General features: G+C 40.9%; 1 protein-coding gene and 1 long non-coding RNA gene across 10 annotated transcripts in view; one reads left to right on the forward strand and one right to left on the reverse strand.

The window, feature by feature from the left end:
* Positions 1–2,937, reverse strand: part of kalrna (kalirin RhoGEF kinase a) — a 734,910-nt gene extending 731,973 nt beyond the window's left edge. For 4 of the 9 annotated variants that reach the window (XM_087989060.1, XM_043693728.2, XM_043693729.2 and 1 more), the window contains exon 1: positions 2,321–2,937. In XM_087989060.1, coding sequence (XP_087845186.1) covers positions 2,321–2,387 — 67 coding nt within the window. In that variant the 5' untranslated portion in view covers positions 2,388–2,937. The remainder of the gene's footprint in view (positions 1–2,320) is intronic. The other 5 variants (XM_087989062.1, XM_043693731.2, XM_043693732.2 and 2 more) reach the window with 3 other exon arrangements.
* LOC148149624 (uncharacterized) lies at positions 734–25,825 on the forward strand. The gene is made up of 3 exons (XR_015757688.1): positions 734–915; positions 14,980–15,103; positions 25,728–25,825. It is a non-coding gene; the product is annotated as an uncharacterized LOC148149624 (long non-coding RNA).
* The last annotated feature ends 644 nt before the right edge of the window (positions 25,826–26,469 follow it).

A 26,469-nucleotide genomic window follows, 5' to 3' on the forward strand; every position in this document is an offset into this window, starting at 1 on the left:
AATAATGTTAATAAAAATGAATTTTGTGATATTATAAATATCAAAAGACTAATAAGCTGTCTTAAAGTCAAAGAATTACAACATTTAATTATTGATTTTTACTTGTAACTATTGGCATTTTAAAAAGGCACATAGGATTTAGTATGTATGGCTATGAGCATGTGCTGATGAAAGCACATTATTAGTTCATGAGTTATTCAATATTTTGCAAAGTTGCATGTGTCATCTGAACTCTTAATAAGAGAACAGAGTCATTCCGAAGAAACATTACATATGCCAAAGGTTGCTCAGTGTTCATCCACTATTTTTGCCAATATTTAACAAAGAGAGAGAGAGAGAGAATAGGCAGGAACATGGTTTTAAATTTGTATTCAGTCATGGTTTCTGAGATAGGTATATCTCAACTATATGTAGCATTTGTGTCTATCACCCACATAACTACTGAAAATTGGAAACAAACCAATTTTTCTCCGCAAAGTTATGGCAAGCCATCACTAAGTGCTCTAAGGGTGTAACATTGATTATCAAGCTAACAATGCTGAGAATATGAGTGCACTTGTCAACTTCCTCAACAGCCTATAATCACAAAAATGACAGGCAGTTTTGTTTATGGCCTAAGTGGATACAAATCATGGAACTCCAAAGGCCACTATCCACTAACAGGAAGCTTCAAACTTCAAAGTCATCATTCAATATATTTAGTTGGCATATCTTAATAAGGTTTTTAAAACAATTGAACATGACAAGAGCAGCCCTGCATCTCCATGATGCCTGTTATTTTTAACCTTTGGCATGCTGGGAGCAACAGTTGTACATCCATAACCCACCAGCCAGCACAGATGAAGATCAAATGCACTCGCTGTCGGGCAGTTGTCACACCTGACCCTAGCCTATCATAAAAAAAGGGACATGCTAGTAAGTAATGACTTGCGTCACAACATCAAATGCAAAATTAGATATTTTTTAAAAAGGACAGAAAAATCCATGACAGCCTGGGAGCGTCATTTTAAATCCTTGAAACACGGTGGCGGTGGGGGACGGGGGAGGTGGGGCGTGGTAAAGTTATCGCATAACCTTGAGTTTTACTCCAAAAAAAATCACAATCTCTTTGTACCTGCTGTTGATGTGTATGTTAATGTGGCTATTTTATGTAATGTGAGACAATGATTATTGCACATCATTACGACTGCAAAATAATCAGGTTTCAGTGGTATTATTAAAGTGAAAGATGTATTAGTTCATACCGTGATGTTTCACCACGGGTACTGTGAACATTAACATGTTGTATAAAGAAAAGGTAATTAGATCACTAGTTCTTTCATGAGGATGTGAGCGTCGCTGGCAAGACTAGCATTTATTGCCCATCCTTAAATGTCCTTGAGAAGGCAGTTGTCAACTGCCTGTAACCTTTCTTTCTGAAAGGAGGAAAAACTCAGACTTTGAGGACATAAAGTTAGCTATCATGTTTATTGATTACAAATGGTAACCTTAGACAATTTTTCGATACAGCTGTAGCATATCTAAAAATGAGCAGCGGAGGCGGTGCTTAGCTCCAGGAGCAAATCCTACAAGTCACCCTGTTGGCGTGCATAGAGAGCTAATATTGCAATAGGTATTCGAGATGTAGCGAGATGGCAACTTCCAGGACAGTAAAAACGGTGGCACACATTCACGATAAAGCTAGCAAGGTTGTCTATTGAAATGATTTAACTGTAGTCAAAATGTACTGTCTTATTGTTTGAAATGCTAGCAAGTGTATCCATCAATTCTCGAAGTACGGTTCTCAGAATTAAGAATTTCAAATCAATACAATTTGCATAGCGCTTAGTTTTACACAAAACATGAACTGGTTAAAATTCAAACGATGCAATCTTGATTTCCTAGCAGGCACAAAGCGCCATTGAGCTTTCGTTTCAATGCTACGAGCACTGCCTTAGCCTGGCAACTGAGGAGTGTCATTACAGCAAGACAACATCAGTGTTCCTTTCCATTTACAGAGTGATAAAATGTTATCAATCACCGCAATTTCAAAAATATGTCAGAGTAAATAAAAGGCCACTGCTGGTTATCTTTATCTCAGTTGTCAAAGACTTCATCCGAGATTTTCTTTTCCAGCATCAGATTTCCTGAAACAGTTTCATTGTTCAATGTACACATGCATGAATACAGTGGGCGAGTCGGCCTGCCAGGGGCCACACGAACTCGTGGATTGTGATAGCAATGCTGGGGATGCTGTTCCATGCATTGAACGAGGGTGAAAGCACTTGCCACCCCTCACAAAGCCCTTTGCCCCTCTCCTCCCCATCATACTCCCACTTACCTGTCTTGAAAAATGCTGCAATGTCACCATCGTTGACGCATTCGTCTGCCCCTTCTGCGGAATTCATCGTTGGCTCGGTGCAGAAATACAACAAATTACATCCACTTCTACTGCAGACTAGGCTCCATATTCGGTGCTGTTAAGCAGTGGTGTTTTGGGGAAGGCTGTGCTCGACCAAGAGCCTCTGTATTTGTCCTCTATTGTTCAAAGGCGCCCTCCTCTCTCCAACAGCAGCATCACAATAGCAACAATAGGCTACACATGGGCTCGCTCAATGCATTTTCACTAGCGGACAGTTCCGGAGCTCTGCCACCACTACTTCAACTCTCCCCCGATTAGGCCTTGCGTTACTGGAGAATTCCGTGAAATGAAAGTCTTCTTTGCAGCCAACTTCAATGTTATCAGCTTTCTGGAGCCTTCCGTGGAAATGATCCCAATGACAAGAGGCCCGGAGACAGTTACACCGGCCGGAGGGCTGTCTGCATTTTGTTTGGGGGTGTGGGGTTGTAAAAAATTAGGAGAAAACCAAGTACTGACAAAGACCATTGAGAGACGGCGGGGTGTCAGTAACCGGACATCGGCGGTCTGGGACAACAAGGGGAGAACTGATTCTTGCTTCAACAAACTATTCTCACATTCAGCCGAATGGTTCAAATCTCATTTAACACAGATCACTGGTCCCTGTGACTTGCAACTTCGCTGTGTGCCGAGGAGTGGCCACATGGCGCCTTCTAGCGTTTGTCGATGCGCTGAACCACATCCGACCTTTCTCAGCCCAGTGCACAATAAATACACCATTCGCATTTAACAAATCAGACTAGAATATGATCCAAATTAAATTGCTTTATGCAAAATGGCAGGGGTTAGTCTGCAGGTACAACTATATTGTGATCGAAAGTGATGATAATTCGTCGTTGATTTGCCCAATAAGGCAATCATTGAGTAAGTCCTCTAGGAGTTGCATTGTATCAAACATCATCAGGCTGACTTCAAAGGTTATTTTTGGGACGGTTCACCCATTCACGCCTTTCTGTAAAGCAGTACAAATGCTCTCATTACAATGTCAACACAATGCAGTGCATCTGTCAATATCGATCAAGGGAAAATATATTACTTTTAGGTATAGCTCTTTATCAACTTTGAAGAATTGGCTCAAAACAAAAGCCAAATCGCTATGAAGAGCGTTTATGTTAATTGAATTAATGAGAAGTTGGAATAAGACATTCCCTAATGACCCGAGCCCACCTGTTGTCCCCAAAATACTTCCCGTAACCACAGCCCATCTGCTCGACATCAGCCTGAGCAATAGTGGATGCATTCATCACACCAATCCCGTTTCTCCCTGGACTTATACGGAACATCGCCGTGTTATGTAAATAAACGGAGGGACATTACATTTGACAGTCATTAACAGGGTCATTTTATTATTTTCCACAATACGATAGTAAATTTAAAACATTTATCTTTTTTTATTTTTCTCAAATACAATTGACGTTAGGTCAGTAATGACGACGCTTGCTGTACTCTATTTCAGACCATTAATGATGAAATGAGTGGAATTTGATCTTGTTCACGGTGTAGCGGGTGCAGAACTTGCTCAGATTGACCACACAAACTGAGGGACAAGGGCAGAACGTCGTCAAATCATTTATGCGGTCACTGAGTTGCTAAGAAACGGCGTAAGCGCAGGAAAAAGACAATGACCCATAACAGAGAAAAATCAGTGCGATACTTGAATTATGTGTTATTAATAAGCTGCCATTTAAATAACGCCAGAACAGAGCCGTCTAGACGTTTACAGGTATTGGTTACACACCATAAAAAGTTAATAGTCGTAATATAGCTTAAAACATATTGGTTGTGATGTCATGTTTTACATTGGTCCTCTCTATTTTAGTGACAAAATTACAACCAAGCCCAAATTCCTTTTTTTTATCAACTCTACATTTCTCCAATTTCCGCTCTCCATCCTCCCTGAACCAATGACAGAAGTTGAAATGTAGACCCATTATGGTTTACAACCACAGTGGCCATTCTTCACTTGTGAGTCATAATAATGATTGGTAAGTGATGGCTCGAGTTTGAGGAGTTTTGCTCATCCCTATCCTGTCATTTACATACATACTTTCCAGCAATTAAATATTAGCAATAAGGTCTAGAGTTCCTGGCTAATAACTTCCACCACTCCATAGGAACATATGAGTAAGGACCAGGAGTAGGCCATTGGACCTGACAGATCTGCTCCTCCATTTAATATGATTATGGCTGATGTGATTGTGGCCTCAACCCCACTTTCCTGCCTATCCTTACCTTCATCTCTGTCCGAAATCAAGATCCCTTGTTTTTAAGCTTTAAGATCGTGCCACTAGGGACACATGCTTTCAACATCCACCCTATCAAGTCCTGTCAGGATGCTTCAATAAGATTACCTTTCATTCATCTAAAGTCCAATGGAATCAGGCCCCACAAGTCTGACTTTACCCAATAAGATAAACTCTCCATCCCAGGAATCAGTCAAGTAAATATTCTTTGAACTGCCACAAATGTAATTCCTGATAAAGAGCTTTTGCCTGAAACGTTGATTCTCTTGCTCCTCGGATGCTGCCTGACCTGCTGTGCTTTTCCGGCACACACTTTCGACTCTAATCTCCAGCACCTGCAGTCCTCACTTTCATAAATGTAATTATGACCTTTCTTAAATAAGGAGTCCAGAATTGTATCCAGCAACTGTGGATGTTATTCATCAACACCCTATACAACTTTAACACAACATTCCTACTTTTATTTTCCATTCCCTTGCAATAAACAACAATATTCCATTTTTCCATTTACCTTCCTAATCATTTATTGTACATGAATAATTCAAGTACCAGGATCCCCAGATCTTTCTGTACCTTAATATTCTGCAGTCTTTTCCAATTTAAATAATACATTTTTTATTCTTTCAACTAAAGTGAACAAGTTCATATTTACACACATCATTTTCCACTTGCCAATATTTTGCCCAACCGTGTAACCTATCCATGTCATTTTATAGACTCCTGCTATTTTCACAACTTTCTTTCCTACCCTATAGTTGTGCGAGCAGCAAATTTACCAGGCAAACATTCAGTTTCATCATCCAAATTCTTCATATATATTGAACATATTGTAAATATAGTTGAAGTCGAATCACTAATCCCTGCAGCACTCCACTCCACTAAGTCAACCCAAAAATGACTTCCCATTTCCAGTTAGCCAATCAATTCTCTATCCACTCTTAATCAATGAAGGGTTTGTCATATGTGGAGTGGTTGAGGATTCTGGGTCTATACTCAGTGGAGTTTAGAAGGATGAGGAGAATCGCATTGAAATTTACAGAATAGCGAGAGACCTGGACAGAGTTGACATGGAGAAGAGGGGAGACCAGGATCTGAGGGCAAAGCCTCAGAGTGAAGGGACGGTCTTTAGAACTGAGATGTGGAGGAATTTCTTTAGCCAGAGGGTAGTCAATCTGCAAAATTCAATGTCACAGAAGACTGTGGGGCCAAGGCATTGATTGTCTTAAAGACAGAGATGGATAGGTTCTTAATTGGTAAGAGTATCAAGGATTACGGGAGAAATCAGAAGAATGGGGGTTGAGAAACACATTAGCCATGATCAAATAGTGGGGCAGACTCAATGAGCTAAATGGCCTAATTCTGCTCCTATTTTTTAACATGTTACTCCTACCCCATGAAATTTTATTTTGTGTCGTACTATTTGATGGCACACCTTGTCAAATGCCTTCTGACAATCTAAGTTGACGACCTTCATAGGTTGGCCTTTATTTACTGAAGGAAGTCTAATTAATGTATCATATATGATTGTCATTTCATAAAGCAATGTTGATGCTGCCTAATTGCATTGAAATACTTTAATGATAGATTCCAACATTCTTTCAATGACAACAGCTAAGTTGACTGGCTTGTAATTTCCTGCTTCTGTTTCCAACCTTTCCTGATGGACAGATTATATGCATTATTCTCCTATCCCATTTTCAGAATCTAAAGAATTTTAGAAAATTAAAACCAACACATCTACTGTATCAGCAACCATTTCTTTTAAGATCCTAAAATAAAATCCATCAGAACCTGAGGACTTTTCAGCTTTTAGTTCAAATAATTTTCTCGGTAAACTTTCAATGGTGATTGTAATCATTTTAAGATCTTCCCTCACTTTCACTTCTTGGAGTAGACTTATTTCTGGAATATTATTCCAGTTTTCTATGGTGAAATGCAAAATATCCGTTCAATATGTCTGTCATTCCTGATTTTACATTATTAACTTCTCAGGGTCATTGAGTAGAGAACCAGAATTCACTTAACTTATTTTTATATTTGTAAATACCAGTAAACTCTTACTTTTGCTTTTACATTTCCAGCCAACTTTTACTCATATTCTAATTTTTAACATGCAATCCAATCTTCTGACCTGCTATATATGTTTTATACTTTGAAGTTTTATACTATATTTAACTTTGTTCGGCATGGATTGGGTGGCTATCCCAGATAGTCAGATATTTTCTTTCTCACTGGAAAGGATCTTTGCTGGATTTTGTGAAGTATTCGTATCAATGTCTGACACTGCATCCCTGCTGACCTTTCCCTGAATGATTTCTCAGTTGACTTCAGTAAGATTTGCCTTCGAATCACTATAATTACCCTTAACTAAGTTGATAACACTAATATTTGGCCCAGTCTCCCCTTCCTGGATGTAAATATGAAATTCAATCATGTTATGATCTTTGCTACAAAGGAACATCTTTACTATCAGTTAATTAACTAATCTTGTTTTATTGCACATTATCAGATTCGCCTGCTCATTAGTTGGCTCTAGCATGTGCTGCCGTAAGAATTATTCAAAAATACTCTAAAAACTTATCTTCCAGACTAATTTTGCAAATCTGACTCACTTAATCTATATCACCCATGATTGTCACTGGACCTTTTTCATAAACCTTCCATTTCGCTTTATATATTAATGATCTGGATGAAGGGACTGGGGAAGTTCGCCGATGATACAAAGTTAGGTGTACTGAGGAGGTGGGGAGGCTGCAGAAAGATTTAGACAGTTTAGGAGAGTGGTCCAGGAAATGGCTGATGAAATTCAATGTGAGCAAGGGTGAGGTCTTGCACTTTGGAAAAAAGAATACAGACATGGACTATTTTTTAAACTGTGAGAATATTCATAAAGCTAAAGTACAAAGGGATCTGGGAGTGCTAGTCCAGGACTCTCTAAAGGTTGATTCGCAGGTTGACTCTGTGATTAAGAAAGCAAATCTCAAGAAAGTTGGAATATAAAAGCAGTGAAGTGCTTCTGAGAATTTATAAAGCTCTAGTTAGTCTCCATTTAGAATACTGTGTCCAATTTTGGGCCCCACATCTCAGGAAGGACATACTGGCACTGGAGCGTGTCCAGCGAAGATTCACACACATGATCCCTGGAATAGTAGGTCTAACATATGATGAACGGCTGAGGATTGTATTCATTAGAGTTCAGAAGATTGAGGGGAGATCTAATAGAAACTTACAAGATAATGCATGGCTTAGAAAGGGTGGATGCTGGGAAGTTGTTTCCATTAGGCGGGAAGACTAGGACCCATGGTCACAGCCTTAAAATTAGAGGGGGTCAATTTAGAACAGAAATGAGGAGACATTTCTTCACCCAGGGAGTGGTGGGCCTGTGGAATTCATTGCCACGGAGCGCAGTAGAGGCCAGGTCGTTGGGTGTCTTCAAGGCAGAGATTGATAAATTCTTGATCTCGCAAGGAATTAAGGGCTACGGGGAGAGTGCGCGAAAGTGAAATTGAAACGCCCATCAGCCATGATTAAATGGCGGAGTGGACTCGATGGGCCAAATGGCCTTGCTTTCACTCCTATCTTTTTTGGTCTTATTATGTATTCCATATGTCCTGTTCCATCGTGTATTTAGTTAGGCGAGCTATAAACTACTCCCTCAAGTGACTTCCTATGTTTCCTATTGCTATCCAAACTGAATCTATGTTTGGGTATTTTGACCTAATGTCATCTCTGCATGCCTGACTAACAAAGCCACCACTCTGCCTTTTCCTAGCATTCATTCAGAATGTTATCATTTTTTGAATATTCTTGTCACCTCGCAAGGTCACTCCTGAAAGGACTATGTTGGTCACTCAGCACAGCATTTTTTTTATCTTCCAATTGGGCAAATGTTTTAAAGGATAACCATTTAGTGTCCAGTATTCATTTTCTCTGTTACTTTTGCTGTGATAGACTCCAGGTGTACGTCTTCCTTTATACTTGTGTCCTTTTGTACCTGTCTGTCTTCCAGCTTGCGCCTGTGTGTTCTCAAAAATGTATTTAAATAGAATGTTTGCATATTTTACTTGAATGCATCAGGAAGAAAACAAAGTAGGATGAAGAAAGTACTTTGTCACTATCTTCCTTTGTTTCATACAATGAAAAATATTGGAGCACCCTCACCGAAAGACCTGCAGTAGTTCAAGCTGGAAGCTTATTACTTCCTTCTCAGGGCTCTTGGAAAAACTAGTGCAGCTTTGCCAGAATCACACACATCCCAAGAATATTTTTTTAAAAAGGGTCTCACATTTAATCTTAGAGATAGAATTCAAATTGGAAAGTTAAAACTAGGCAAGATGTGTAACAGTTCGCAATCTATAATTTCCCATTTACTATCTTGACTCAAATTGAACTTCAGCTCCATAATTTATTTTTATAAATAATTCATGTTTTGTAGTATTTATTGTGACAGATATTGCCATCTGTTGTGTTATAATATTTATTTATTAATGTTTCTTTAGAAGTGAATAGCTAATAACTTAAGGAGGGTAAGTCATTCGTTTTATTTAAAAAGAGGGTTGACGATGTAAAAGACAGTGTGCAATGCATCAATGACAAAAAGGCATTAGCAAAAATACATTTTGGGGAAATGTAAAAGGGGGAAGCAAACAATTAATGAAGCATTTTAAAATGAGAGAAGAAAAGAAGCAAATTTAATGGTTATTAAAGTGGCTGCATTTGTAGATCGGAAAACACGACTGAAAATCAATGAGACAAGAATTAGAATTGTACCCTAGTTTGTTTGCAATCACTTTATCTCTGGAAGATTGAACAGATTTCATTCATGTTAAGTATGGATACCAGAATTAAAATGTGAATTTTAGAAGGTTGAAAAGGAAAGTATTAACTAATCCAGGACCAAATTAGTTTCGGTTTTGGGTGTTCTCACTCAATTCAGTTGCCAAGTTGCCCTCAAAAACTTTGAAGCAAGAAGATGTTCTGCCATGAACTTCTGATACAAAAATAATATGGCGGACTGATATTATGGTGATTTTTATATAAAGTAAGTTTTTTTGTTTCATTCACAGGTTAACAAAACATGCATTTAATAATAAGTAGTGCACAAAGAAAAATGGAAGATATTTCACTGTAATTTACCTCACAGACTACAATGTTTTAAATGGTTCATCAATATCTTCTTAAACACAATTCGGGGTATGAATACATGCTGGCCTTATTAATATCATCTTCAACCTGTACTTGAGTTTTTCAAAAAATCAACATCAGATTCCATGTTTATTCTTGATTCATCATTTAATGAACTAACTTCTGGAATTTCATAATAAATCCACTACTACTTATACTATGGGTGGTTCTAGGAGGTCAAATAGTTGCATCCAGATGGAAGATCAAACCAGATAATTAAGAATTTAGAATCCCTACTGTGTGGAATCAGGCCCTTTGGCCCAACAAGTCCCCAATGAACCTCCGAAGAGCAACCCACCCAAACCCATTCCCCTACTCTACATTTACCCCTGACTAATGCACCTAACCTACACATGACTGAACACCATGGACAAATTAGCATGGCCAATTCACCTAACTTGTGCATCTTGGGAGGAAACTGGAGCACCCAGAGAGAACCCATACAGACACAGCGAGAACACGCAAACTCTTACTTTCAATTTGCCCTCTCTGTGAAGTTAGCTCCCTTAGTTTTAATATATTTACACAATGTGGGCATCATTAGCTAAGCAAGCATTTATTGAATATCCCTAATTTCCCTCAAAAGGTAGTAGCAAACTGCGTTCCTGAAGTGCTAGTGTTCATGTGGTGGAGCACACCACAGTACTGTTAGGCAGGGCTTTAGGATTTTGACCCAGTGACAGCAAAGGAACAACAATATAATTGCAATGCAGGGTGATGTACACCTTAGATGGGAACTTGCAAGGGGGGTTATGGTTTTTGTGAACAGTGCTTAGATGGGCTATTTACTACATTATCAGGTATATGCCAGTGTTTGAACTGGACTGGAACACTTTGGCTAGGAGTATGGCTAGTTTTGGAGCATAAATCTTCAGTGTTATTGTCAGAATATTGTCAGAATGTTATTGAATCCCCCAGCATCAACATCATGGAGATTACCGTGGACCATGAACTGCATTCAGTATATAAATACTATGGTTACAAGAGTAAGTTGGAGGCTTTGAATTCAATGAGTAACTCACTTCCAGATTACACAAAGTCTATCCTCCATCTACAAAGCGCAAGACCATAGTGTAATGGAATACTTTATGTTCCTGGATGATTTCAGCTCCAAAACATAAGTTCAATATCATCCAGACAATGACCTAGTGACATTACCACTAGGCATTAATCTAGAAACTCAGCTAATGTTCTAGAGACATGGGTTGAAATCCTGCCATGGCAGATGGTGGATTTTGAATTTAATAAAAAAATTATTCTGGAATTAAGAATCTACCGATGACCGTAAAACCATTGTCAATTGTTAGGGAAAAACCCATCCCTTCCGGGAAGAAAATCTGTCATCCTCACCTGATCTGGCCCACTTGTGACTCCAGATCAACAGCAATGTGGTTGACTCTCACCGCCCTCTGAAGTGCCTTGCAAGCCACTGAGTTCAAGAGCAACTAGGAACAGGCAATAATTGATGGGCATCCAGTGATGCCCATGTCCGACGAGTGAATGAAAGGTGTCCATAACCTTTGTAGGATCCAGTGCCTTGAACTATTTCATGATATTATGTGGAGTGGTTCAAATTGGATAAAGGCTAGAATTTGTGGAATTGGGGATATCAAGAGGAGGTTTAGGTGAATCATTCACTTAATACATCTGGCTATAGATTGCTGTGAATGCCTCAGCCTTGTCAATTGCACTGATGTGCTAGACTCCCCCATCATTGAGGATGGATATACTTGTTGAGCATCTCCTCCATTGAGTTGTTGAATTGCACTTCACCTTTCTTGACTGAATGTGGCAGGGTCTGATCAGTTTGTTGTGTTTTTTTTTAATCTATTGCATACAGGTCATTCTGCTATAATGTATTCTTGTGCGTCCCCACATTATAGAAAAATCGGGCTTTAGAAACAGCGCTTAAAGTGTTGGTGATGTAATGGCGTTACAGGCAACACATGTTTTAAAAGTCCTTGTAACTTCAAGCTAGTTAAGGTCTACAGATGCTGGAAGTCAGAGTTAATAAAATGTGGAGCTGGTAAGGCACTGCAGATCAGACAGCATTGGAGGACAAGCAAAGTCAATGTTTCAGGTATCAGGACTGGTGAAAGGTCCAGACCCGAAATGTCAACTTTCCAATGCTGTCTGTCCTGCTGTGTCTTTCCAGCTCCACTTGTTGTAGCTTCACCAGGTTAACATCTCATTCTTAGTTATGCCCGATACTGCTCCAGGCATAGTCTGCTGCACTTTTCCTTGATTGAAGGTGATACTAGAATGGCGAATATGCCAGGTCATGAGGTTAAGGACTGCTTGATAAATGGACAGATTCATCTGGTCAAGTAGATCTGTGAGGAGGAGAACAAGTAAGTTTTGTCCTCTTATTGCTTCCCTTACCACTTGTGGTATACCGAGTGTAATAACTATGTCCTTTAGGATTCAGCCAGCATGGTCAATAGACGTGCTGCCAAGAACTGTTGCTGATGGATGTTGAAGTACCTAACCACAGGTGAAATTCTATACTTTGATTCTCTTAGACACCTCGATTTCAGCCAATTGGATAGACAACCAAATGATGCTTCTGTGGGTGTTCGGAAACAGGAACATTTCCAAGACATGCCCAATTAACTGCCAATGCCAATGACAGAGGTGATGCTGAGTTTGCATTAATCTTTCAGGGAAATGACTGAGAATCTGAAAGCATTTACTTCAAAAGTAAGATGCCCAGCCTTGATCAACAACTCAAAAAAAACAAGTTCCAAATGACTCAGTGAGAGCTAGGCCAATGTCCACAGAACAAGGACAGGGTGAAAAGGATGGAATTGTCCAGTTGAAGCATCTTATTCACCACAAACGCCATCAGAAAGCTATCAACTAGTCCAGAATTGCAGGACATGACGAGAAAGAATGTACTTCTCTTGACTGAACAGCTGTCTTCCACAATGGGTATTCACATGATTAAGGGTCCTCGATGATTTTAGCTATGTGAGTGTCACAAAGCTAGTCCCTTTTTTCTCTAAAAGCTGTTCATTGACTCAAGGAGACTCTGACCTTGACTTTATTCAGAGGGGCAATAAACCAGGCCGGTTTGGTACAGAGATGAAAAGGATTTTGAGAGGCCTTTTGTTTATATGTAAACAATGAGACTTCAGGCCAAAGTGGTCATGCTTTAGAAGTGACCTGTATAATGAAAGGGGAGTGGTCAGCTCTTTAGCTAAGCTGAGCTGAGCTGTTTTAGTTCAGTCTTGAACTGGTAAGTTAACAGGGAGCTATGTGGAAACTCTCTCTCTTTTCTGTCCTTCAACTTCAACCTTGTAAGCATGTGTTCCATTTGTACTGGTTTGCTTATTGGGATTGTTGTGTGTATTTGGAACAGCATAATTAAGTCTAGCTCGATAGGTCGAGTTCTTTGGGGGTCTTTATTCTGTTCTTTGTGTTTCATTGTGTAATTTTGCAAATAGATTTTTTTGTCTGTTTTAAAATCTAGTAGCCAACCTAGCTATCTTACTCAGTGTAATTTTCACTGTACACTTACTGAAACAAATTGCAAAGTTAGGTCTAGGGCTGCCTGTTTAAGAGTGTTTTGAGTGGTCTGGCCTAGTCCATAATATGAGTTGCAGAAAGGAATTCCTCTGCAAAGAAAATTCATGAGATTTAAGGTCTCTAGATAAGGTAATGGAGCTATAACCACATCTACAAATAACACCATCTTCCATAACGCAAGATAAAAGATGCTCCAGAAGAGAAATGATCCACAGATCAGAACCAGGTTCAACAATCTTCAAGTGAAAGATCACCATTCATCTGTGTCTATAAAAAGTACATTCTGCGAAATAGGCAAACATCCCGAGAACCTTACATTTGTGAAGACAAAGTCTTGAGGTATAGATGGAGTAGTGACAAATGTAGTAGACTGTAGTTATATACCTGGCTGTAGAATGAGTTAACTTTGGGGAAAAGCTTAAGAGGAATGTATGAGATAATTACTCTGAAGGGATTAATGTTCCTTTTACATTGGCTCTGCCCAAGCCACAGATGTCACCCACAGTCTGTGAGTAGAACCAAGTAGTTCTGTTCTAATTTTTGGAAGGAGCAGATGGATTTGCACTAGACTCCTAAGGTCCCAGTAATTGCTCTTGACCAAATGTAACTTGTTACTATCATATCTGGTTTCCCTGCTATAGGAAAAATGTTGTGAAACTTGAAAGAGTTCAGAAAAGATTTACAAGGATATTGCCAGGGTGGAGGTTTTGCATTATAGGGAGAGGCTGAATAGACTGGGGCTATTTTCCCTGGCGTGCCAGAGGCTGAGGGGTGACTTTATAGAAGTTTATAAAATCATGAGGGGTATGGATAGGGTGAATAGTCAAGGTCTTTTCCCCAAGAAAGTCCAAATTTAGAGAGCATTGGTTTAAGGTGAGAGAGGATATGTTTAAAAGGGACCTAAGGGTCATTTTTTTTCATATAGAGGGAGTCGTGTGTATGGAGTTAACTGCTAGAGGAAGTGTTGGGGGTTGGTTCAATTACAACATTTACAAGGCATCTGGATAGGTATATGAATAGAAAGGGTTTAGAGAAAGATAGGCCAAACACTGGCAAATGGGATTGGATTAATTTAGGATATCTGGTCAGTGCAGACAAGTGGGACTGAATGGTCTGTTTCCATGCTGTACATCTCTATGGCTCTATGACTAATAAATATTGCAGTTATAAAACAATAATGCCTCTCTGTAGATGCTTTATGTTGGTCTAACTTCTACCAGATATCAATGGATTTGCCCAAAACAATGCAAAGACAAAGGAAGATTGATGATGATGAGTTACCTTAACAAATTCTTATCCATGACCACATATTGGTAAAAGTAGCAATTACCACAAGGCTTCAGGAGTGGCCAGCTGGGAAAATATCACAATTAGTATCAACTAAGAACTAAAGCTAGACTTCAGAATTTGTTCTGGGAAAAAAAAAGTGCTAAACAAGTTTTGGAATTTCTGTTTTATTGATAAAGTTTTTTCTACCTGTGGCACATGAGCCTGTAACTATTAACTGATGTACCAGTTTGTGAATGCATGTTTTCTTTTAAATACAGCTGTTTAAAATGGAAGAATATTTCATTTGTTGTCAATAATTTGTTCACATAAGCAATTATCAATTTAATGTTTCCATAGGACCAGCAAGGATGCCTTCTTCGCATAAATTTGGATCTGTAGCACAACTTCCTGACATCCTGAAACAATATACTAAAGACTGCATTAGGGCTCAGCCTGCTGATATTATTCAATGGTCTACAGAGTAGGTTACATTTTTAGAGTGTATTTTTATCTTATTCTATTCATGATTTATCTCTTTACATTTGGCCTTCACACAAATGGTCTATGCTTTAATAGTGGTTGAAAAGACATGGACTTCTCTATGATTTCTGACATGAATATTCACTTCACTGGCTTAGAACAGGCACCAAGAACAATGAGATCAAAAATTATTGCATTTTACAGAAAATATGAGGCTAGTGCCCAAATATTCCAATTGCCAAACAGTTGCTTCTGCAGTTTATATGTGGAATTCCAGAGCAGCAAACTCCTTGGGAATTGCCCAGGAAATTAACTTCCTAATTTCCCCAGTATCTGTAACCCATTCTAAAGCAGGAGAATTTGGAGGGTTCCAATTCGCTGAAACTTAATAATTATAATGTAAACTTAAAATGTTAAAACTGACTCTAACTCGTGTGTAGCTATTAAAATAAGCCCCCACTGGCACCCCTGCCCTAGCTATGCCTGCTCCCAAATCTTTCTACTCCATGGATTTCAGAAAACTACCCCCATGACCAGTTCATCCCCAACCTCTATTCCACCTTCCCACGTAATCCAGCCATGGAGCCATCCCTGCTAGACTCAATACCTAACCTCGATCTAACTCCAACCAACCACCAGCCAGACATTGCTGGGCCCACGTCCATGCATTCGTTGTTGAGATGGGTGCAAGAGGAGTGTAGGGGCAAACGTGATATCCCCGCTGAAAGGGGTGGGTAGTCATTGCTGGAGAGTGGAAAACAGAGACATTTGTAGTAGTGGGGATTAGGACAGAGTTGGGGGGAATCTCAAGTGCATGAAGGTAAGTAGAAAAGCATTGGAAGTCATGATAGGCTACACGGGAAGGAGGATTATTGCCTGTGACCACCATTGTGGCCTCCACAAGGAAGCATGGTGATCCAGAGTGGATATCATTAAAGTGTAATGTTGGTGTTCATGAGGCAGGGAGGACAATTGTAGACATATTTAAATGTGGTGAATCTCCATTGAGTTGATGCAGATGGGTGGAAATGGGCTGGGGGGAAATGCAAGATAAAAGGAAACAGAAGGCTCTGCCGGGATATTTGGTGACAAGGTGGGGACTAGTACTGATGGTGTTCACCATGAAATATATTGCTTGCCATTACTTTATATTCTCTAGATGCAAAATGCAACAAGGAATTGGCTGGGACAATATACAAGGTAAGTGGAGTCAGTATCTGTTTGATGGGTGAGTGTACCACATCATCCTGGCATACTATGTTCTACACAATTGGAGCAGGCAATGAAATGATCTGATAGATGCTGAAGAGCTGGGGAACAGGAGCTTTGGCTGACTGGCAGACGGTAGGTAGTGGGGTAAAGAGGTCTTTCACACGGTGACAGCCAGTGACTAATGGAGTTCTGCAGGGGTCAGTACTGGGACTGCAACTATTCACATTATACATTACCCATCTGGATGACGGAACTGAGGCATTGTTGCTAAGTTTGCTGATGACACAAAGATAGGTTGAGAGACTGGTAATGTTGAGGAGGGAGGCAGGGAGGCTGCAGAAGAACGTGAACAGTCTGGGAGAATGAGCAAAGAAGTGGAAATGGAATACAATGTGAAAAAATGTGAGATTGTGCGCTTTGGAGGCATAAGCTATTTTCTAAATGCAAACTGCCTTCAGAAATCTGAAGCACACATGGACTTAGGAATCTGAGTTCCAGATTCTTTTAAGGTTAACATGCAGGTTCATTTAGCATTCATTTCAAGAGGGCTAGAATACAAGAGGAGAGGGAGACTGTTGAGGCTGTACAAGACTCTGGTCAGAATATCGTGAGCAGTTTTGGACTCCCTATCTAAGGAAGGATGTGCTGTCATTAGAGAAGCTCTACAGGAGGTTCATAAGAATGATTCCTGGAGTGAAGGGCTTGTCAGACAAGGAGCAGTTGAGGACTCTGGTTCTGTACTCAATGAAATTTATAAAAATGAGGGAAATCATATTAAAACCCACAGAATATTGAGAGGCCTGGAAAGATTGGACCTGGGGAAGATGCTTCCACTAATAGGAGAGAGTAGGACCTGAGGGCACGGCCTCAGAGTGAAAGGACAACTCTTTAGAACTGAGATGAGGAGGTATTTCTCAGTCAAAGGGTGGTGAATCTACAGAACTCATTACTTCAGAGGACTGTGGAGACCAAGGCATTGAGTGCGTTTAAGACAGAGATAGGTTCTTGGTCAGTAAGGGGATCAAGGGTTACAAGGAAAAGGCAGGAGAATGAAGTTGAAAAACATATCAGCCACAATCAAATGGTGGAGCTCATTTATTGGGCCAAATAGCCTCCTTCTCCTCCTCTATCGAATGTAGAGCATTGCAGCACAGTACAGGTTCTTCAGTCCTCGATGTTGCGCCAACCTGTTGAACCAATCTGAAGCCCAGTTATCCTATACTATTCCATTTTCATCCGTATTTCTATCCAATGACCATTTAAATGCCCATAAGGTTGGCAAGTCTACTACTGTTGTAGGCGGTGCATTCCACGCCCCTACTACTCTCTGAGTAAAGAAACTACCTTCGACATCTGTCCTATATTATCACCCATCAATTTAAAGCTATGTCCTCTCATGCTAGCATCATCACCTGAGGAAAAAGGCTCACACTGTCCACCCTATTTAATCCTCTGATTAGCTTATATGTCTCAATTAAGTCACTTCTCAACCTTCTTACCTCAAATGAAAACAGCCTCTAGTCCCTCAGCCTTTCCTCATAAGACTCTCCGTCCAGGCAACATGCCAGTAAATCTCCTCTGAACTATCTCCAAAGCTTCCACATCCTTCCTACAATGCAGTGACCAGAACTGTATGTAATACTCCAAGTGTGACTGCACCACAGTTTTGTATAGCTGCAGCATGACCTTGTGGCTCTGAAACTCAATCCCTCTACTAATAAAAGCTAACACAGTCTATGCCTTTTTAACCACCCTATCAATCTGGGTGAAATCTTTCAGGTATCTATGTACATGGACACCGAGATCTTTCTGCTCATCTACACTACCAAGAATCTTACCATTAGCCCAGTACTCTTTATTCCAGTTGCCTCTTCCAAAGTGAATCACCTCTCATTTTTCCGCATTCAAGTCCATTGGCTACCTCTCATCACAGCTCTGCAGCTTATCTATGCCCCTCTGTAACCTGCAACATCCTTCAGTGCTATCCACAATTCCAACGATCTTAGTGTCATCCACAAATTTACTAATCCATTCTTCTATGTCCGCATTCAGGTCATTTATAAAAATGACAAACAACAATGGTCCCACAACAGATCATTGTGGTACCCCTCTAGTAACTGAACTCCAGGGTGAACATTTCTCATCAACCACCACCCTCTGTCTTCTTTCAGCAAGCCAATTTCTGATCCAAACCACTAAATCACCCTCAGTCCCATGTATTTTCTGCAATAGCCTGCCATGGAGAACCTTGTCAAACACCTTACTGAAATCCATATACGAGAAACCTCGATTATCCAAACGAGATGGGCAGGCACTATTTCATTCAGATAACTGATTATTCGGGTTAATCGATTCAATGCCTCTCCTCTGGGGCTCAAGAGTTTTCTGTGAAGTCTGCTCCCTGTTCAGGAGATTGCAGCACATCGCTCACGAGACCCTGTGACCCCCCCCCCCAAGGTTTGCCCCAACCCCGTCCAACATCGCCTCCCAGCATTGCCCCCCGGCCCCCAGCCCCACAACACCGCCCCTGTATTCCATCCAAAATCGCCCACCAGCACTGCCCCCCCTGCCCACCCCACCCCAACACCTCCCCAAGCCCGCCCTTGAACCCTGTCCAACACCATCCCCCCCCATCCACCCCAAACCCCATCCAACACTGCCCCCTACCTGCCCCCCAACCCTGTCCAACACCACCCCCCGTCGGCCCCCAACCCCATCCTACACCGACCCTTGCCTGCCCCCGAACCCTGTCCAACACTACCCTCCCGCCTGCCCTGAACCCCATCCAACACTGCCCCCATTTGCCCCAACCCCATCCAAAACTGCCCCCAACCCTTTCCAACACTGCCCTTCACCTGCCCCCCAACCCCGTTCAACACCGTCCCACCTGCCCCGAACCCCATCCAACACTGTCCTCCACCTGCACCCCCAACCCCATCCAACACCATCCCCCCACCTGCCCTCCAACCCTGTCCAACACAACCACCCGACCCTTCCCCGAACCCCTTCATCTCCTCACTTTCTCCTCATCATAGGGTCCTTTACTCTATCATGAGGTCAGAAGGAGGGATGCTCACAAATAATTGCAAAATGTTCAGCCGATTCACGATTCCTCAGACACAGAAGTAGTCCATGTCCAATTGGAGCAAGACTTGGATAATGTCCAGGTTTGGACTGAAAAGTTGCAAGTAATATTCATGCCACACAAATTCCAGACAATGGCTACCTCCAATAAGATACAATCTAACCACTGCCCCTTGACATTAAGTGGCATTACTATCACTGAATATTGCACTATCAACGTCCCAGGAATTACCATTGACCAGAAACTGAATTGGACTAGCCAAATAAATTCAGTGGCTACTAGATAAAATTGGAGGCTAGAAATATTGCAGCAAGTAACTCACTTCCTGACTTCCCAAAGCCTGTCCACCATCTACAAAGCACAAGTCAAGGTTATGATGGAATACTCCACAATTGCCTAGATGAGTGCAGCTCCAACAACACTCAAGAAGTTTGATACCATCTTGGACAAAGCAGCCCACTTGATTGGCATCATATTCTTAACATCCATTCCCTCCACCACCATTGTACAGGACAGCAGTGTGCACTATCTACGAGATGTACGTAGAAATTTGCCTATGTTCCTTAATATGGAGATGCCAGTATTGGACTGGGGTGGACAAAGTTAAAAATCTCACAACACCAGTTTATATTGGTTTATTTGGAAGTAAAAGCTTTCAGAGCTCGGCTCCTTCATTGGGTAGCTAGTGGAGTAGGATCATAGGACACAGAATTTATAGCTAAAAATAAACACGATTTATAGCTAAAAATGAACATGTGTCGTTATACATGATCTTCTTGGAGATCCTCTCCACTTTGAGCCGGCTGTTTGTGGTGTCGATGGTCACCATAATGTGGAGGTGCCAGTTTTGGACTGGGGTGGATAAAGTTAAAAGTCACACAACACCAGGTTATAGTCCAACAGGTTTATTTGGAAGTACATATCGACACAGACATCATGTTTATCTTCTGTTCTCAATTCTGTGTCCTATGATCCTACTGCATTGGCTACCTGACAAGGAGCAGCGCTCCGATAGCTTGTACTTCTAAATAAACCTGTTGGAGTATAACCTGGTGTTGAGTGATTTTTAACCATGTTCTTTAGGGAGCAGATACATGGCAGTACAATCATGTTCAAGTTTCCCACCAAACCACTCACTATCTTGACCAGGAAATATATTGCCAGTCTTCTCTGTCACTAGGTCAATATCCAGGAACCCCCTACCTAATAGCATTGTAGATCTACCTAACTGAATGGATTGCAGCAGTGCAAGGCATCAGCTCTTCTGCCACCTTCTCAAGGGCAATTAGTGATAGACAATAAATGTTGGTACAATCACCACTTCCCCTGAACGAGTTAGAAAAATGAAGACATACGTTTGTGAATTTGTAAGAGATAACTTTAGATGAAGCATAGAATTCTAAACTCACAGTGCCAGTACTAAATCTGTATTATGAGCTAATAATATTAGTCTATATTCTACCTGCTTTGTGGAGTTACTGTGGCAGGATCACCTGGGTGCAGTAATGTCCTCATCAAAATGGATCCAGAATGATTCACACCAATGTATATGTACACCACCAGTGCACTCTTTGAAAGCAAAATAGCACACAGTGCTGACGCAAATTGCATGGCTGCATGGTCTCAGGATAAGGTTTTAGCCATTTTAGTTGATGTAAGGAAATATTTCTTTTACTCAAGGGACTTATGAGATATTGTATCCTGTACCTCAGAAAGGTATAGATGCTCGTGTGATAAGTAAAATTAAAACTAAGAAAGATGTTTGAACCTTAGGGCAATAAACATGGTGAGGTCAGTGCAGGAGAGAGAGAGAAAGAAAGAAACTGACGCAGCAGTGAACCTACACAGTTACTGCCTTTGCTGTTTTGAATTCATGTATTGCTGGACATTGAAGTGCGTCTGGGAAAATTAACAAACAGTGAAATTCACAACTAATCTTGGAGGAACCTGTGTGGGCGAAGTTCACAGCACAGAATCAGATAAGTTAATCATTATTTTAAGTGTGTCCAACAGAAAGGCTGCAGTAGTGAGTAGAGTGAATTCTTTCTTGATTATATGTTTTTGGAGATATGTCTCTTGATTAAACTTAAAATATAAGCCATAACTGTTAATGTAACCTGGGTCAGTGTTTGTAGAGGAATAAGACGGTGTTATTTTCTGGGTCTGTAGAGTGTGAAGGAGCAAAAATGGCCTTTAATAGGGTGATATGTACTTCTTGTCAGATGTGGGAGTTTAAAGAGAGTTTAAGAGTTACTGTGGATTATATCTGCCATAAATTCTGTTGGATGCGAATCTTATCAGATCAAATGGATCAGTTGGAAAGACAGATAGAAGCGATGAGGAATTTGCAACCGCAACAGTATGTGATGGATGGCAGTTATAGGAAGGGGGGAAAGTCTCAGATACAGTCACATAGATGGGTTAACTCCAGGAAAGGTGAGAGGTAGACACCTAGGGCAGGAGCCTTTTGTGGATATACCCATTTCAAACAGGTATGCTGTTTTGGAAAATGTAGGGGGTGATGGATACTCAGGGGAATGTAGCAGGAACAGCCAGGTATTGAGACTGGCTCTAATGCAACAAGGGGTACATCGTCTTCCAAGAGATCAACTGTGTTAGGGGATTCTGTAGTCAGAGGTACAGACAGACGTTTCTGTGGCCAGCAGCGAAAAAGCAGAATGGTGCGTTGCTTTCCTGGTGCCAGGATCAAGGATGTCTCAGAGAGGGCGCAGAATGTTCTCATGGGGGAGAAGGGCCAGCAAGAGGTCATTGTCCACCTTGGAACCAACGACATTGGAAGGGAAAAGGTTGAGATTCTGAAGGGAGATTACAGAGAGTTAGGCAGAAATTTAAAAAGGAGGTCCTCAAGAGTAGTAATATCTAGATTACTCCCGGTGCTACGAACTAGTGAGGGCAGGAATAGGAGGATAGAGCAGATGAATGCATGGCTGAGGAGCTGGTGTATGGGAGAAGGATTCACATTTTTGGATCATTGGAATCTCTTTTGGGGTAGAAGTGACCTGTACAAGAAGGACGGTTTACACCTAAATTGGAAGGGGATTAATACACTGGCAGGGAAATTTGCTAGAGCTGCTCAGGAGGATTTAAACTAGTAAGGTGGGGGGGGGGAGGGGGGTGCGTCCAGGGAGATAGTAAGGAAAGAGATCAATCTGAGACTGGTACAGTTGAGAACAGAAGTGAGTCAAACATTCAGGGCAAGCAGGAACAAAGCAGAGAACAAGGTAGGACTGATAAATTAAACTGCATTTATTTCAGGGCCTAACAGGGAAGGCAGATTAACTCAGGGCATGGTTAGGAACATGGAATTGGCATATCATTGCAATTACAGAAACATGGCTCAGGGATGGGCAGGGCTGGCAGCTTTTTGTTCCAGGATAGAAAGGGAGGCAAGAGAGAAGGGGAGTGGCATTTTTGATAAGGGATAACATTACAGCTGTGCTGAGGGAGGATATTCCTGGAAATCCATCCAGGGAAGTTGTTTGGGTGGAACTGAGAAATAAGTAAGGGATGATTACCTTATTGGGACTGTATTATCGACCCACTTATCGTCAGAGGGAAATTGAGAAACAAACTTGTAAGGAGATCTCAGCTATCTGTAAGAATAATAGGGTGGTTATGGTAGGGGATTTTAACTTTCCAAACATAGACTGGGACTGCCATATTGTTAATGGTTTAGATAGAGAGGAATTTGTTAAGTGCGTACAAGACAATTTTCTGATTCAGGATCAGGATGTGGATGTACCTACGAGAGAAGGTGTAAAACTTGACCTACTCTTGGGAAAAAGGCAGGGCAGATGACTGAGGTGTCAGTGGGGGAGCACTTTGGGGCCAGCGACCATAATTCTAAAATAGTGGAAAAGGATAGGCCAGATCTAAAACTTGAAGTTCTAAATTGGAGAGAGGCCAATTTTGACTGTATTAGGCAAGAACTTTCTAAAGCTGATAGGGGCAGGTGTTTGCTGGTAAAGGGACGGCTGGAAAATGGGAAACCTTCAGAAATTAGATAACAAGAATCAAGAGAAAGTATATTCCTGTCAGGGTGAAAGGAAAGGCTGGTAAGTATAGGGAATGCTGGATGACGAAAGAAATTGAGGGTTTGGTTAAGAAAACGAAGGAAGCATATGTAAGGTATAGACAGGATAGATTGAGTAAATCCTTAGGAGAGTAGAAAGGAAGTAGGAGTATACTTAAGAGGGAAATCAGGAGGGCAAAATGGGGACATGAGATAGCTTTGGCAAATAGAATTAAGGAGGATACCTTAATACCTTACAAATACATTAAGGACAAAAGGGTAACTAGGGAGAGAATAGGGCCCCTCAAAGATCAGCAAGGCGGCCTTTGCCTGGAGCTGCAGAAAAAGGGGGAGATACTAAATGAGTATTTTGCATCAGTATTTACTGTGGAAAAGGATACGGAAGATTTGACTGTAGAGAAATAGACGGTGCTATCTTGCAAAATGTCCAGAGGAGGATGTGCTGGATGTCTTGAAACACATGAATGTGGATAAATCCCCAGGACCTGATCAGGTGTACCCTAGAACTTTGTGGGAAGCTAGAGAAGTGATTGCTGGGCCTCTTGCTGAGATATTTGTATCATCGATAGTCACAGGTGAGGTGCCAGAAGACTGGAGGTTGGCAAACATGGTGCCACTGTTTAAGAAGGGTGGTAAGGACAAGCCAGGGAACTATAGACCAGTGAGCTGACGTCAGTGATGGGCAAGTTGTTGGAAGGAATCCTGAGGGACAGGGTGTACATGTATTTGGAAAGGCAAGGACTGATTAGGGATAGTCAACATGGCTTGATGCATGGGAAATTATGTCTCACAAACTTGATTGAACCTTTTGAAGAAGTAACAAAGAGGATTGATGAGGGCAGAGTGGTAGATGTGATCTATATGGACTTCAGTAAGGCGTTCGACAAGGTTCCCCATGGGAGACTGATTAACAAGGTTAGATCTCATGGAATACAGGGAGAACTAGCCATTTGGATACAGAACTGGCTCAAAGGTAGAAGACAGAGGATGGTGTTGGAGGGTTGTTTTTCAGACTGGACGTCTGTGACCAGTGGAGTGCCACAAGGATCAGTGCTGGGTCCTCTACGTTTTGTCATTTACATAAATGATTTTGATGCGAGCATAAGAGATACAGTTAGTAAGTTTGCAGATAACACCAAAATTGGAGGTGTAGTGGACAGCAAAGAGGGTTACCTCAGACTACAACAGGATCTTGATCAGATGGGCCAATGGGCTGAGAAGTGGCAGATGGAGTTTAATTCAGATAAATGCAAGGTGCTGCATTTTGGGAAAGCAAATCTTAGCAGGACTTATACACTTAATGGTAAGGTCTTAGGGAGTGTTGCTGAACAAAGAGACCTTGGAGTGCAGGTTCATAGCTCCTTGAAAGTGGAGTCACAGGTAGCTAGGATAGTGAAGAAGACGTTTGGTATGCTTTCTTTTATTGGTCAGAGTATTGAGTACAGGAGTTGGGAGGTCATGTTGCAGCTGTACAGGATATTTTGTAGGCCACTGTTGGAATATTGCTTGCAATTCTGGTCTCCTTCCTATCAGAATGACATTGTGAAATTTGAGAGGGTTCAGAAATGATTTACAAGAATGTTGTCAGGGTTGGAGGACTTGAGCTATAGGGAGAGACTGAACAGGCTGGGTCTGTTTTCCCTGGAGCATCGGAGGCTGAGGGGTGACCTTATAGAGGTTTACAAAATTATGAGGCGCATGAATAGGGTAAATATACAAAGTCTTTTCCCTGGGGTGGGGGAGTCCAGAACTAGAGGCCATAGATTTAGGGTGAGAGGGGAAAGAAATAAAAGAGACCTACGATGCAACGTTTTCACACAGAGGGTGGTACGGGTATGGAATGAGCTGCCAGAGAAAGTGGTGGAGGCTGGTACAATTGCAACATTTAAGAGACATTTGGATGGGTATATGAATAGGAAGGGTTTGGAGGGATATGGGCCGGGTGTTGGCAGTTGGGACTAGATTGGATTGGGATATCTGATCGGCATGGACGGGTTGGACCGAAGGGTCTGTTTCCATGCTGTACATCTCTCTATGACTCTATGAAAGGGGTATAAAAGAGCTTGGGACAGAAAATCCACCATGATCTTACTGAATGGCAGTGCTATATTAAAGGGCTATACATTTCTAATAATTTTAACTGAAAAGATGAATTTACTTCAGTTTAAATAGAAAATCGCTTTAGTTTTTCACCTACTAAGTTATTTTTTTTTAAAAATGCATCATGATTTCTTTTGTGGAGTGTATTGTTCTATATATGTCTTCTTTCTGTAGTTATTTTCAAAATCTTGCAATTGGAGGATACCGTCCAGGAAAATCAAGAGAAGAACGATCATCATCTCTACCCCCCTGCAAACCAACACTTACACCTGGTTTATTACGGGCCTTGCATGCACAAGTAAGAAAGCAAAGTCTGCAAGCTTTCACTTTTATTAACAAATTCATTAATTAAAACCATACACATATGCAGTCATTTTTAACAAAGAAAAACACATTTCTATTTATTTTTTGTGAACATATTAAAATCTCCAACAAAGTTTTATTTTTATTGTAATTAATTATTCTGAATCACTTGCATTGAATGTTTTCATATTTAGAGTATGAAATACCTACTTTAACATTTTCAGTGGAAATAGATATTGTAAGGTTTCACTCAACTAAATACCTGATAAGCAATCATCTCGTTTTTTAGTCATTTACACTATTTTTGGGTAGCTTAACTTAGTCATTCTTTTAGCAAGTATTGAAACACAGCATTGGAAAAATAATGTACATATTGAAGTAAAACATATCTTAACAGACTTGCGAATATGTGAAAGGCATGTTTGACTAGAGATCCTTGCTGTGACAATTAAGAGTTCAAAAACAGCTGGTGGATTACCTGTTTTACCTCATTATTCTTAAGTAGTGAAGCAAGAGCAAACAGGAGAGAACCACATCCCGACCAGTATTTCTGATGGCTGAAAGCAACCCCAATCTCTTACCAGTCAGCAGTTTCAGCTCAGTCATCAAATGG

Source organism: Chiloscyllium plagiosum, unplaced genomic scaffold (assembly GCF_037043375.1).
Source record: "Chiloscyllium plagiosum isolate Xiang-an unplaced genomic scaffold, Cpla_swu_hap1 HiC_scaffold_7, whole genome shotgun sequence".
NCBI classification, from domain to species: Eukaryota; Metazoa; Chordata; class Chondrichthyes; order Orectolobiformes; family Hemiscylliidae; genus Chiloscyllium; species Chiloscyllium plagiosum.